At 44.0% G+C, this 14,595-nt stretch overlaps 1 protein-coding gene across 5 annotated transcripts in view; it reads left to right on the top strand.

Moving 5' to 3' along the window:
• The window catches only part of CSNK1G1 (casein kinase 1 gamma 1), a 211,445-nt gene extending 197,085 nt beyond the window's left edge, over positions 1–14,360 (top strand). For 2 of the 5 annotated variants that reach the window (XM_063716689.1, XM_024232269.2), the window contains exon 11: positions 8,116–14,360. In XM_063716689.1, coding sequence (XP_063572759.1) covers positions 8,116–8,170 — 55 coding nt within the window. In that variant the 3' untranslated portion in view covers positions 8,171–14,360. The remainder of the gene's footprint in view (positions 1–8,115) is intronic. The other 3 variants (XM_009249904.3, XM_024232268.2, XM_009249903.4) reach the window with 2 other exon arrangements.
• Positions 14,361–14,595: the final 235 nt, after the last annotated feature.

Genomic DNA, 14,595 nt, shown 5'->3' with positions numbered 1-14,595 from the left:
TAGTAGCCATGAGCTTCTTGGGGCTGTGGAGCTTCTTGCTCTGTATGGGATATAGAGAAAAATCTGCTGTTAAACCATGGGCCATGCTGAATAGCATTCGATTTCTGATTGTGGGCTAGCAACTGGATGTACAATCATGGAACAAGGAGTTCAGGGCCATTTTGTTCACTCTCAAATGATTCTGGCTTCAGAGAGACTAAGTCAGGCAAGAAAAATATTATAGTCTGCATCTGTGAATGAGAGTGTGGGAAAAGAATGGAAGTCATACTCATCTCAGGAGGGTAAGGAGGTTGCCCCACACCCTTTTCTGCTTCTCTTGCATGTGTATGTCTTGCCCCACCCATACCACCAGCCCCTTGGTGCGCTGCATGGTCTGTGTTTAAACTCTTAAAATCTGGGGTGGAAGGTGAGATAACTGCCAATTCTGCTGCAAAAGCAGCATTTCTACCACTTTTTTCCCTTTTTTCCCCATCCCAATTTTATATCCAGATTTAGACTTCAAGAAGATACCAGGTAGGGAGAGATAGAGACACCATGAGTCAGTAATTGCTGCTATCCCTGATATGGAGGACCTTTCTTGTGAGCCCTTTGAGAACCTTCAGGATATCCCAGGGTCTTGTTTTCTGAAGCAGACAACATATTTATAGTGATATTGTACCTAAGTAGTCTCATGAGTCCCCAGGTAGCTTAATACAAGCCAGAACACTCTTATACCTCTAAATGTAAGTTAGTGAGATGCCACTGAGACCTGCATTCTTCCACCTTCAAGATGCACTTTGTATTGTTGTCTTTCCTGCCTATTCCCCTGGTCTCCTGCCCATCTTTTTAATTAATTTATTTTTTGAGACAGGGTCTCTCTCTGTTGCCAAAGCTGGAGTGCAGTGGCACAGTCATGGCTAACTGCAGCCTCTATTCCCCAAGCTCAAGCGATCCTCCTGCCTCAGTCTCCCAAAGTCATGAAATTACAGGCATGAACCACCGTGCCCAGCCCTGCCAATCTATTTGATGAACTCATTTTACCTTCAAGAAGTCCTTTCTAGCCAGGTGTGGTGGTTCATGCCTGTAATCTTAGCACTTTGGGAGGCTGAGGCAGGAGGATCACTTGAGTCTAGGGGTTTGAGACCAGCCTGGGCAACATAATGAGACCCCATCTCTATAAAAAAATTAAAAATTAGCTGGGCATGGTGGTATGCACCTGTAGTCCCAGGTACTTGGAAGGTTCATGCTGCAGTGAGCTATGCTCATGTCACTGTACTCCAACCTGGGTGACAGGTGCGACCCTCTCACACACACACACACACACACAAAAGTTTTTGGCCAAATGCGGTGGCTCACATGTGTAATCCCAGCACTTTGGGAAGCTGAGGTAGGAGGATCACAAGGTCAAGAGATTGAGACCATCCTGGCCAACATGGTGAAACCCCGTCTCTACTAAAAATATAAAAATTAGCTGGGTGTGGTGGCGTGCACCTGTAGTCCCAGCTACTCAGGAGGCTAAGGCAGGAGAATCGCTTGAACCCGGGAGGTTGTGGTGAGCCAAGATTATGCCACTGCACTCCATCTTGGCAACAGAGCGAGACTCCATCTCAAAAAAAAAAAAAAGGAAAAGTTTTTGCTTGAAAAACCAGGGCGTGAGGATTCCTACCCAATACATCAAAAGTAAATGAGGATGACTTGACTGTCTCTTGTTGAGCCCCTGCTAACTGTAGGCAGCTTCAGAGCTCTTCTCCCAGCTTGTATAAGGCACTGATATATAAGGGGGTGAGGGTTATGCTGGTTATGCCAGGAAAAGACCATTTTAGTAAGGAAACATGCTCCTATTCTCAGGGACTTTGGAGATATTAATGGTACTCACAGTTTTTCGATTTCCATACAAAATGACATTATCTTAAATAAACAATATGTCACTCCCACCCTCTGGGCTCTCAACTGGCTGCACTTTGGAGTCATCTGGGACACGGTAGAAAATACAAATGTCTGAGTCTGGCCTCAGGCATTCTGATTTAATTTATTGAAATGTGGGCTGAGCATCAAAAATTTTAAAAGTTCAGGTCATTCTAACATGTAGCCAATGTTGAGAACCACTGTACTAAGCGTGGTCTGATCCAAACATTGTCAGAGCTTGAAGGATGGCCGTACCTGTTCCCAGCTCCCACCCCATTCTCAATTCACCTTTGTGGCTACTACTTTGAAGGCTAGAAGTTTAGCTTTGGATTTAATAGTATACTTTGAATGCAATAATCAAATAGGCTTTAGTTTTATGTTATGCCCTATACAGGTTTATCTTTTGAACCCATTCATCTCATCTCATTTTGGTAAATGTGTATACTAATTGTGTATGTGAGTGTGGTATTTGTGTTCTGTGTGTAAGATATGGGCTCATTCACACAGAGATTTCAATCTGATGTATTCTGTATTGGTATAATCTAACCTCTAGAATGTAAGGAGAGTTTAAAGTCTTGTCATTTAGCAAAAAGGACAAGTGTGCCTCTTTGCCACCACCTTCAGGTTTGGACCTTCTAAAAGATGTAGAAAGCATAGGGGAGCAATTATATTTGACCAGATGTCATCCCGAAGCTCATGGCTTAAGGCATTTAGTGATTTCATGGGCTATCAATCCATCTTGCCCAGAGAACTGTCAGGGCCCAGCCATGTGTTATTTTTCTTGGCCTTTGTGTATGGGGGCAAGGAATGGGTAGCCCTGTGTCCACCTGGTTGATCATTTTCATGGGAAGAAGTCACAGCTAGAGAAGCACGAGGTGTTCCAAACAGCCCCTCATTGCACGCAGCCGTGATGCCATTTGTTCATGCAGCCTGCTTGTGGGGTAGAGGGGGCTGATGCTTATATTGAGACACACTTCAGTACTGGGGAGACCATGTGAAACCTTCATTTTCAGGCTTTTGATTTTGGGTTCCTCACCCAGCTTGTTTAGTGTAAAGGTGGAAAGAAATAACAGGGTCTTAGGTTTTGTTCTGTGTACAAAATGAACATGTGAATTCCCTTTTTCTCTAGCTCCAGGACATATATCCTTGTTTATGGTTTAAAGGGGGGTGAGGGCAGGCAGCTTTTTGGTTGATTTTTGTTACAGTAAGAATACAGGAATTTTTGGTTATCCAGACTTTAGCTACAATTTAACAAATGTGAACCTCATTTCTCCTGAGCATTAATAAGAGTAGAATTTAGGTACTTCTCTGGTAGTTATACCTTAATACAGAGCAGTGACCCTCCTCCCTCTGATTCATCTTCTAATAAGATAAAGTAAGTGTTGCTTAAACCTTTTCTCCCTCTCTAGAGGAAGAGCTAACTGCTAGCTGCTTTGATCAGGCATGTTGGACTTCTACAAAGGCTAGGGACTTTCTTTTTCCCTCAGAATATTTGAGAGGCTAGCTTAATATTGCACAGTAACTTCATATGGGAACCAAAATGGTTCACCCCTGGTGCTTGATTGAGTTCTTACAGGCAGGGTCATTTGCTCTTTCCCCTGCTGCCTTCCTAGAAGTTGCCCAGGAAAGCCCACCCTGGAGCTCCCACCAACTCTTTCTGTTTTGCCTTACCCCTGAGATCCAGCTCCCACCTTGATGCTTCTGTCAGGCTCCTGTCTGAACCCTCCACTTTAACGTGGGGACCAAGTGGCCTGGGCCTACTCACCCTACCTTGACAGAAGAAGAAACTAAACACAGACACATACTGCATGTTTGCATGGCTCACAGGGAGTCGCTTCCATTTCACCTCTGTGGACTAATATCTCTCTCTTTCTCTCTCTCTCTTCCTTTCTGTGTTTTTCTCTTTATATACTCTGTAGCTGCCTGAAAATGCTCAACCTGTGGTGAGTCCCTCTCTCCAGTCCATTGCAAGGGGAGTGGACCAGACTAGGCTGGGACTGGCAAAGCCAAACAAAATGCCTTAGGAACATTAAATAGCTTCCATAGGACTCCTTGTGTCATAACCACCCTGACTGGGGATCTAGATCCATAAGGTGGGGATGGGGCAGGCCTGTACCCAGGAATTAATCTATTCCTTCTTTCAAACCCACCTTATCGCTGTCTCCTCCTGCCATAACAGTATCCCACAGTATCCAAAATTATCTATTTTTAGCTGAGTAAATTTTCTCCCAAATTAATACAACCAGATATGGAGAGGGACAGAGGTAAAAGGGCAAGGTTACTGTATCAGTTTTTACGTAGCAGTTGTGTTTGCTCACAGCCACAAGGATAGTGAGTTGTTGCTGGATAGTCTCACATTCTGCAGTGTGGTCTCTAACCTGGAAATTGGCTGCTTTGGGAAAATCTGACTTTTTTTGATCCAGCTGGCTCTTCCCTCTGTAGAGTAGGAACCTCAAAAAAGGGGGAGCTCCTTCAGGGAGAGGTGGATGTTTTGTTGTTATTGTTTCGAGAGTTGATCTGTTTTTGTTTATTGTCTTTTTCTTTATTCCTATGTGAGAGTTTAGTAGGCTAAGTACTGACTCAGCTAGTTGATATATTGGAGCCTGTCTTTTCCACTCCTGGAAAAGGTTCCTGGAATGTATTTTTAGGAATAACATGGAGTTTATGGAAGGAGAAGCCCTCAAGAATCCATGTGTGGTGAGGAACATTCTTGCTACAAGACATAGCCCCTTACCCTGCTCTCTTGCCTGTGACCTTCCAGGTACTCCTGAACTTGTTGGTCTGTTGCAGTCTGGAATTGTAACTCTCCCACATTGTCCGCATGCGTAAAGTCACGTTCTATATGGAGGTGACAGCCTGCTAGTTTCATGACTGCCATGTTTCTATTTGTCTTCAGTGACTGGGTTGGGCACTGGTTTCTGAACTCTAACTATCTAAGCCAGATTGCCTACAGGGGCTTCCTTAGGGACAGGAATGTATTAAAGAAAACAACTGGGTTTTGTGGAGGTCAGATTTATAGTCTTAGGGGATCAAAGAATACCTTTGGCTATTTGTTTTGCAAATATGTGTCTGTGTAATCTGACATTGTGGTGGTCTATTTTTTCCTGTGAGGTGTCAGTCACATGATCCTTACTGCAGATACTTGAGGGCCTGCTATATGCTTATCCAACCCTGTGCTTGGAACTCTAGTGGGGTAGGGGGCGGGTTACAAAATTTGCCCCAAAGAGCTTGGGTACCATCTAGCTGAAGAGATCAGACATACACATGAAAGGATAAGGAGTTCCGCAGGACATTGAGATTATTGCCCTTGAGAGGCTGAGGGGCCAAGAGGTCACCATGGACAGGATGGTCAAAGAAATCCTTGTAAACACTGTAGGACTTGAGTTAAGTATTAGAAGAAAGGAAGAATGTGCATATATGGCAGAGAAAAGGAACATAGCAAGGGAATAGCTGAAGAGAGAGGGCCAGGACATAGTAAGAATGCCGTATGGAAAAGGTAGTGGGTCAGAGGCCTGGGGTAAGAGCACTAGATGGCTTCAGAGTAGGGAGATTTGGATCGATTTTGACTCCAGCATGTTGAGAACTTCTTGTCATCTAAACAGTCAAAAGAATCAACTGAAAGGAAACCTAAGCCATGAGGGGTCCACCACCTGCCTTCATTCTCTTCTGAGAGGAACACATCTGAAAGTCAATCAGTGGACTTGGTCTAGAGTCTGACCCAGTTTAATAGATCCTGTTGCTGGTAGTCACCACAGACACCAAAGAGTTGAAGAACAGATTGTGGGGCCTGCTTTCTTGTAGGTAGAATCATTAGAAGCCTTTGCCACTGCTGAAGCTTTAACTACAATAACTAGCAAAGATAAATCTAGGGCTCTAAATTTGAAATATTCCAACTCCTTTGAACCATAGCTCACACTCCCTTTTAGTTAGGTGGGTTCAGCATTGCACATCCAGTTATGATATGCTTGTAAGCAGACATTAATTCTCATGGCTTGCCTTGGAGGAGGTAAAAGAGAAGTCATTGTACAGTTTGAAATGGACCTAAACAGTATTTTAAACTTTTTTTATTGCTTTCTTAAAAACACAAAATCATCATCTTAGCATCCTCCAAAAAGATTAAGAATAGAAGTTGACTTAAAAGTTAGTAATACCTCTGAAAATCATGATTCAGAAGAAAAGAGGTAAGTCTATTGAAATAGAGATTTAATTTGCCTCTTTTATTATTAATTTCAGGACATTCAACTTGGAAAATGTCCATTTCTAAAGCATACGTATAGAAAAACACCATTTGGGCCGGGCATAGTGGCTCCCACCTGTAATCCCAGCACTTTGGGAGGCCGAGGCAGGTGGATCATTTGAGGTCAGGAGTTCCAGACCAGCCCGGCCAACATGGTGAAACCCCGTTTCTACTAAAAATACAAAAATTAGCCGAGCGTGCTGGTGGGCACCTGTAATCCCGGCTACTCAGGAGGCTGAGGCAGGAGAATCGCTTGAGCCCAGTAGGCAGAGGTTGCAGTGAGCAGAGATGGCGCCATTGCACTCCAGCCTGAGCGACAGAGTGAGACTCAGTCTCAAAAAGAAAAAAAAAAAAAGAAAAGGAAAGAAAGAAAAACACCAAAAAACACCATTTGTTCTTGAATTCTTATCCAGGGTTTCCATTGAGGATTATTTTTAACAATCAAAAATGTTGGTCACTTTTATTTAAAAGAATTTAGTTTCCAAATACATATGACACTTTGCTTAGTGATTATATTTGCACCCATTAATAGTACCTCACAAATGTCATTGATACTTTCAGAGAAAATCTTTCCAAAGACCCTCTTAAGAAACTCCTATTTCTAAAATTTTCATGTTTGATTCATTCAGATATGATTAAAGCCCATCATGGTCTGTGTAAATGTTTGTTTCTGCATTCTTAGAAACTTTCTCCAGTTTTTGGTAACTAGTCCATTGGATGTAGGAATACCAAGGAGTCTAACTAAAAAGAGAGGGAATCTTGGCTACAATGGCATACCTAGGGGTATGGGAAGTAAGTAACAGTCTTTATTTCCATATGAATATTGCTGGCATTATACCTGCAATGATTAGGCAAGAGACTCAAAGATGGTTTTTTCAGAAAAGTTTTCTTTCAAGGATCTAGCAAGTCTGAGCTATGCTTCCAACTTTACTGCCCTCCATCATCCAGCATCTTTGACTCATCCACCACCTTCTGTCCCTTTCATTCTCATTCCCCATGTGTCAGCTCCCCAGAAAGGACATACCTTGTTCACCTTGCCACAGCACTCATCACCCGCTTCTGGACTGCCTGAGCAAGAGTGATACTTCCTGTTCTAAAGACAGGAGTGAGGAGGGGGGATACTCAGACTTAGGGATGTGCCAGAACTGTGGCTAGTCCCCAGGGAGCAGAACTTGGAGGACTTGTAAAGGAGGCAATCCCACCTCCATTCTAAACAGGGCCAGTTCATAAACCCCTTCTGGCACAGCAGCAGTCTCAGGAAGCTAAATTAGGGAGTGCCCTGTATCTCACTCCCTAAATTGGGGAGTGAGAGCATCCCGATGATCAGCTCTTGGGCTGTGACAGTGGTCCCCTCCAAATGAAAAGGGGAGCTTTACTGATGTCAGGAGATGTGGCTCACAGTCCTTATTAGAGTCAAGGCCTCTCCTGCCTACTTCGGTGGGTGAGGGCAGAGAGGGGGATGGAGAGAATCCTTAATCCTTCATTGGTAACATCCTGAGATCCTCCTAGAGTTCCAGACATCATACTTATCATGGGATTTGTTTGCCTTACTTTAGCCTCCCTGCCCTCTGGCCAGTGAGTTGCATTAAATAATTGTGCCCTCAGTATCAAGGAGTAGACAATGTAGACTATTTTTATGCAGCCCTGAGGACCCCCAGTCTTGGCTCTTGATAAGGTGAGGCATCTGGGCTGGGTGCTAAACTATGAGCCTTCTTTATCCTCCTTCCAGCAATGCCTATTTCAGCCCTGCCTAGCCTGCACCATCTTGAGAATTAGGTAGGATGACTGCAGATTGAAATCAAGCAGCTATTTCCTTTGGCTTTTCTGGCAGACACTGCCCACTGCCTCCAGTGCGTGCACTGTAGATGGTGGGTGGTCCCTATGGGTGGGTGCCAGGGGGAAAGTTCCACCCCCTGCAGTAAGCAGAAGCAGGCAGAAGTCTGCTGGAAGCTGCAGGCCTCCCGCACTGACTTGCAATGTTCCTTGTGCTCCAGGTGCTGCTGTTTCTTTAAGAGGAAAAGGAAGAAGACTGCTCAGCGCCACAAGTGACCAATGCCTCCCAGGAGTCCTCAGGCCCTGGGGACTCTGACTCAATTGTACCTGCAGCTCCTGCCATTTCTCATTGGAAGGGACTCCTCTTTGGGGGAGGGTGGATATCCAAACCAAAAAGAAGAAAACAGATGCCCCCAGAAGGAGCCAGTGCGGGCAGCCAGGGCCTAGTGGGTCATTGGCCATCTCCGCCTGCCTAAGGCTCTGAGCAGGTCCCAGAGCTGCTGTTCCTCCACTGCTTGCCCATAGGGCTGCCTGGTTGACTCTCCTTCCCATTGTTTACAGTGAAGGTGTCATTCACAAAAACTCAAGGACTACTATTCTCCTTCTTCCCCTTAGTTTACTCCTGGTTTTTACCCCACCCTCAACCCTCTCCAGCATAAAACCTAGTGAGCTAAAGGCTTTGTCTGTAGAAGGAGATCAAGAGGCTGGGGGTAAGGCCAAGAAGGTAGGAGGAAAATGGCAGACCTGGGCTGGAGAAGAACCTTCTCCGTATCCCAGGTGTGCCTGGCAGTATGGTTTCCTCTTCCTGTGTGCCTGTGCAGCATTCATCCCAGCTGGCCTTGGGGTTCAGGTTCCTTCTTCCCTCCCTCCTGTGAAGTTACACTGTAGGACACAAGCTGTGAGCAATCTGCAGTCTACTGTCCCTGTGTGTTGGCGTTCTTAGCTTTTTTGACAAACTCTTTTCTCCAGGTAGTAGGACAATGAAAATTGTTCTGAGCAAAGGAAAGAAAACTGACTTTGTTGCACTTTTAGTTTTTTTAAAAAAACAAAAACAAAAACATGGCAGATGCATATTGTGTCTGGTTATATTGGGGATTTTACTTTTACCTGTTTTGAGGGGGATGGGGCCAGCCAAGCCATTCAGAGAGAACATGGGTCCAGAGGACATTCTCAGTGGAAAGAGTTTGATCTGCAGCACCCAGAAGAGAAGCCAAACTCGGTGTCATTCTGAGTGAACACTCAGGTTGGCAAGAAAACATACTTGAATTTTCATTCGTCTTCTCAGCAGCTGAAGAATGTCCCTACCAGAGCATCTTGACCTAATCAGCGTACAGTTTGAAAACCTAGCTCTCCAGAACATGAGATGAGCCAGCCGAGCCAGACTGTGACCAGGAAACAGCTCATCCCAGAGAAGGAGATGCTTAACAAAAAAAACTGAAATTGTTTCCTCTGCTGCCAGGGACTTCCAACTAGATAGCCATGTGACTTCCTGGTGACTTGGGGGGAAAATTAGTGATGAAACAGCCACTACCATATTGCCATTAGTGGAAAAAAAGAGGAGGACAGTGAACCTGCCTTCCACCTGCCAGAGGGACCTCAGGGTGTGGCATTATAGGGCCAGGAAAAGAAAATCGGTGTATCCTATCTGCCCCAATAGCTGAGCTGTAGCATTTGGGCTGGCCTGCCTTATCAGAAACCAAGCTTATGAAGATCTTCTCCCAGCAGGCCCATAGCAGTAGGCTTAGGATGCAGTATATGGGGCCGCATTTAAAAGGAAGGAAAGATTGTTTGGTGCTGGAACATTCCAGGGAAAAGGAGACTGGAATGAAAGGTCTGAAATTATCTTTTCAATTGGACATAGACTCCTTCCAGAAAGGTGGCCATGCCTCTAAGCATGTTTTTCCCAGTATGCCCTCGGCCTCCCCCCATGGTGTTTTCATATGAGGTACTACTGTGAAGGATCTTGGTTCCTCATTCACTGTTTGACAAGTCTTTCATGTGTGGAGTTACTCTTCTCATGCCCAATATTATTTGAGTTTAGTGGCTTAACCAAACAATGACTCCTCATTCCAGAGGTGACAGAAGAGAAAGAGTCATTTACATTAGGAAAGAGGTCTTGTATCTGGGAGTAGAGAGCTAACCGTGGAGCACAGTGGCTGGTGGGTGACTTAGTCTGATGGTTTGTGGGGCATAGAAGTCTTCACCTCTGGCTTGAGGTGCAGGGCTGTCTTTTGGACTGAAGGGTGTGGGGATATTTTCTGGTAGTTGCCATTTCTTGAAAAATTCCCTTGATGTACCTTACACAGAGCAGAAATAACATTAACATGGATCAGAGGTACTGGGCTTCATCTGTTCCATTGGACCTTGGCTAGGGAATATCATTTCACTGGCATCAAACCTGCTTAGCTTATGAAAAGATGGTAATATGTCATTTCTATAAATGTTTCTATATATGAAACATAGAGTGGCAGGGAGATGCAGTATCACACCCCTTCCACACAAGGACTGTGAATATTGGGATTTATGTCCTTGCCATTACCTAGTGGTTACAGCCCTGTCACTAAAATTTACATCGTTTCTCAGTTGGGATTTGGGCAATGCTAACTTACTGTATAGAAAGTTTAACTTTTCCTCACCCCTGTATAGAAAATGCCTTTCCTCTCAAGAGAGGGCAGGGGGGGCCAGGCGCAGTGGCTCACGCCTGTAATCCTAGCACTTTGGGAGGCCAAGGCAAGTGGATCATGTGAGGTCAAGAGTTCGAGACCAGCCTGGCCAACATGGTGAAACCCCGTCTCTACAAAAAATACAAAAATTAGCTGGGCATGGTGGCATGCACCCGTAGTCCCAGCTACTCGGGAGGCTGAGGCAGGAGAATCACTTGAGCCTGGGAGGCAGAAGTTGCAGTGAGCCGAGATCGTACCACTGCACTCCAGCCTGGGCAACAGAGTGAGACTCTGTCTAAAAAGAAAAAAAAAAAAGGGCAGAGGGAAATGGTGGGAATGCCTGGAGCATCCTGGCACTCTATATTCTACTGAGTGCCTCTCTTCAGCCCCTCACCCTGCTTCCACACACACACACACACACAAAAGCAAAGGCACTGACCAGCTTGGCTGCAGGGCAAGCTGCCTTGCAGCTGGATTTGCGACTTTTTTTTTTGTCTTAAAATTTTTACTGGATCAGTTGTAGGGGACTGTCCTTCCTAAGACACTGTTCTCACCTTCCAACCTCCACAAATCTCTTACTAGATATTTGGTTTTCATAACAAAGGTAAAGAATCCCAGGTCCCTTTAGCATGCAGGGTAATGGTGATCCCTCCAGGGCCACTGGCACTTCAAAGTGGTCCCAGACCTGGGAGATTCTGATGGGATCTTCCTTAAAATTAAGCAAAAAACCTGAGTACCCTAGACGCAATTGGCCATCAGTTTCAGCCCCATCAGCAAATCAGGGCTCCCTCCTCAGCCCTACTACTACAGTTCCTTACCTGTATGCCTCAGCCAGATCCTTGGGGTTAGGGCATGTACTCTCTGATTGTCCCCACCCATCCACTTGCTCTGTAGTTTCTGAGCTTTCTCCATTTCACAAGTATGGTGCCTAAGGATCTTTTTCTTTGGGATTGATGCAATTGTTTTTCCTGAAAGCTAACTCAGCATCTATTCATAAAAACCCTTAATAGTATACATTAGGAGTTTTCCCAAGCTCTACAGTCCCTCAGACATCCTAAACAGATTTGAGGCACACAGGCCAAGACTCCACCAAGACATAAATGCTCCCCCCTACTCCCTTTTGACCAGAGTATCACTTGTGTCTCTGCAGTAAGAGTTGGTCAAGTTGCTCTACTCACCTTGGTGCTTTCCAGAGATCGCACTCCAGACTGCCCCGAAGGGTGGATAGAGCATCCTGACAGCCAGTGTGCACTCATGACTGCCTTAATTGACATTCTTCTGCTATTATGGGGCCTGTCTGGCAATAAACAGGGTATAGGAAGGTAAAGGATTAGCTTCCAGTTAAAATCGCATTTTATATTGGAATGCATGAGCTACAGATGACAGCAGAGATCCTGAGGTTTCTAGACGTGTTGATTGTCTCTTTTTTTCTAAATGAACTCCAAGTACTTAGAAAACAGTCCCTGTCCATTAGCCAGAAAAGGTGACCATCACCCCTAAAGTAATTTCCAAACTTAGTTCAGTGGAAAGATATGCTGGTAGTGCATATTCAGTGTTGATTTTCAGTGCTAGTAACCACTTTTAATGCCAGAAATACGTAACAATGATAATGTAATGTCAAAGTGGTTACTAAAGATTATAGCCTTAACTTTTTTATGTAAAAGATAAAATCCATTCCTCCTCCCGGTGAGCAAGCATGGCTTGTATTTCTCAAAAATGAGAACTTCCATGGCAGCCAAGAAAACGTCTTCTCAGAGGAACTTCCATGTGATGCATCTCCCAAGCCCACATGCCTCCTGTGTCCCAGCCACCTCTTCCATTTCACATTTAAACCAGCTCTCCATTCCCATTGAGTTGCCCTAACAACATTGTCTCCAGTGTCAGAACCATATTAGGGTTCGTTTCTCAGATTGGGAGCCTGCAACACCATACAGCCAACATTGCCTTTGCCACGCCACTGCCACCATCCCCACCATTGCCCTATGGTGGGCAGATGAATTCCAGAAACCCTCAGGGAGCCGGGATAATTAGGCAACCCATCTGAATTGGCCACGTGAGTGACAGGCACTTATCTCTTGGGTTCTTGCTTTTGCAGACTCCAGGGATGTCCTATCTAGAGGTCGATGGCAGAGACTCCTAGTCTTTCCCGTGAGGGGTTGATAGGAATCAAATTGGGATTCCTTTGGCTTTGGGTTTTGTTGTTTTGTTGTTATTCTTGGTTTTCAGTTTGTTTTTTGGTGTATGGGGGGTGATTTTGTTTCTGAATAAGAAAAAGAAGAGGCAACCATGGCCCTTACGTGGGTTTATAAAGTTTTGAGCAATGTTTTAGCCACAAGTAAGGAATCTTGAAACTCTTTTATCCAGCAAGCAGTCTTAAAAATGTTTTTCCTAACTCCTTTTGCAGGTGACTAAGTACAAAAAAATAGGTTTCTCATTGTATTCAAAATAGTGAGTAGGTTCCCTGGATAATACACAGTGGTAGTTGACATATTTTCTCAAAACACAACCAGAAAATCCACTTCCAGTATTTGTAAATCACCTTTCAAGGGAAAAAGTGAACATGTATTCCTTGTATTTCTAGTTTGATTATCAAACTTGATGTTACAAAGAAACCTCAGTTCTGTAGACAGAATTTCTCTTATTTTTCTTCTTTTACTCCTCACAATCACTTTCCCGGTGCCATCACCATCTATAAGGTCTCAGAGCAGAGGATTATTCAGGTAATAAGTGGGGGTGTGGTGCAGCCATTCCAGTAACACCCACAAGAGGACAGCTGTTCTGAATGTCCCCACCCACCCTTCTTTCAGTACAGGTGAGACATTTTCAGTTCATGAGCTCCAGACCAAATCCCAGGCCAGCCCTTGCACCAAAAGCCTTTTTTAGAAGGCTTATCAGTCTATTAGGAATGTCTCAGGAAAGATGAGCCATTTCTTTGGGGAGAAATATATTTACAGATGGAAGTATGTGATTGCGTGTCTGTGTGTGTGGTGTGTGTGCGCACATGAGTGCGTGTGTTCATCTATGTGCATTTCACTTCCATAAAGACCCAGCTCAAGCTGCTGGGAACCATGTGTTCCTGAGTATTCTCAGAGGTAAACAAGTGACAAGTGAGCTTCTGAAATTAGTGTCTCAGCAAGCTGGCTTTAGGAATGAGCCCCATTTTATCAAGCAGAGAAAAAAAGTAACAGCAGAAAAGATAAACCAAAAATATATACCCCCAATGGAAAATAATGTTGATTCAGCAATTCCCATTGGATGTATTACATTCTCTAATTTATTATATTATTATTTATCTGTCTTTGATCTTTGCCCATTGTACTCTTAAAAAGATGTTGGGATGTTGATTGCGATTTTTAAACAACTAGATAGTATAAATCAGCAGTGGAAATCAGTTTTAATGTGTGGATGTGTCTGATTATTGTTAAATGCCTCTTTTTTTACTTTTTTTTTTTTAGATGTATAATATTTCATAAACCCTGGCACTGGTCACAAAGCTCAGCTGTGAAAATGAAATTTGTAGTATTTTTAAACATGAATGTCAATTTCAAGTGTATTTGAAATGGTTCCTCCAGGAGAGATATTTGTGCACCATTAGGAAAATCTTCTCTGCAGAGGAAGTAGCCTTCTTTGGAGAAAATGGAAAATGGGTTCTGATATGTGATCTCAGAGTAGCCCATTTCCTAGGGCACCATGGAAAACACAAATGTGATCTTTAAGTATACCTCTTCCCCAGTTTGGGGAGGAAAGGACTCAGTTTGCACCCTTTTTGTATGTAAAATAAAATGTCTTACCTTTCTTGGCTACTTCTGCTTGTTTGGTTGGTTGATTGGTTTGTCTGTTTTTAATCTCCCTCGGCTCATTTGTAATTAACAATCTAGCTAGGACTAACTTTGATGCGATTCAAGGCTCCTGTGAACAAAAATAAATGCCTGATAATTTGGCATTCTTGTTTCATTCCTTGGATTAAATATTGTCTTCTCCTGTGAGTCACTTCAAAAATGAATATTGCTGTCTCTCTTCAAGTGCTGAAGAAGAAAA

This window comes from Pongo abelii, chromosome 16 (genome assembly GCF_028885655.2).
Source record: "Pongo abelii isolate AG06213 chromosome 16, NHGRI_mPonAbe1-v2.0_pri, whole genome shotgun sequence".
NCBI lineage: Eukaryota > Metazoa > Chordata > Mammalia > Primates > Hominidae > Pongo > Pongo abelii.
This window is presented reverse-complemented; position numbering and strand designations above follow the sequence as displayed.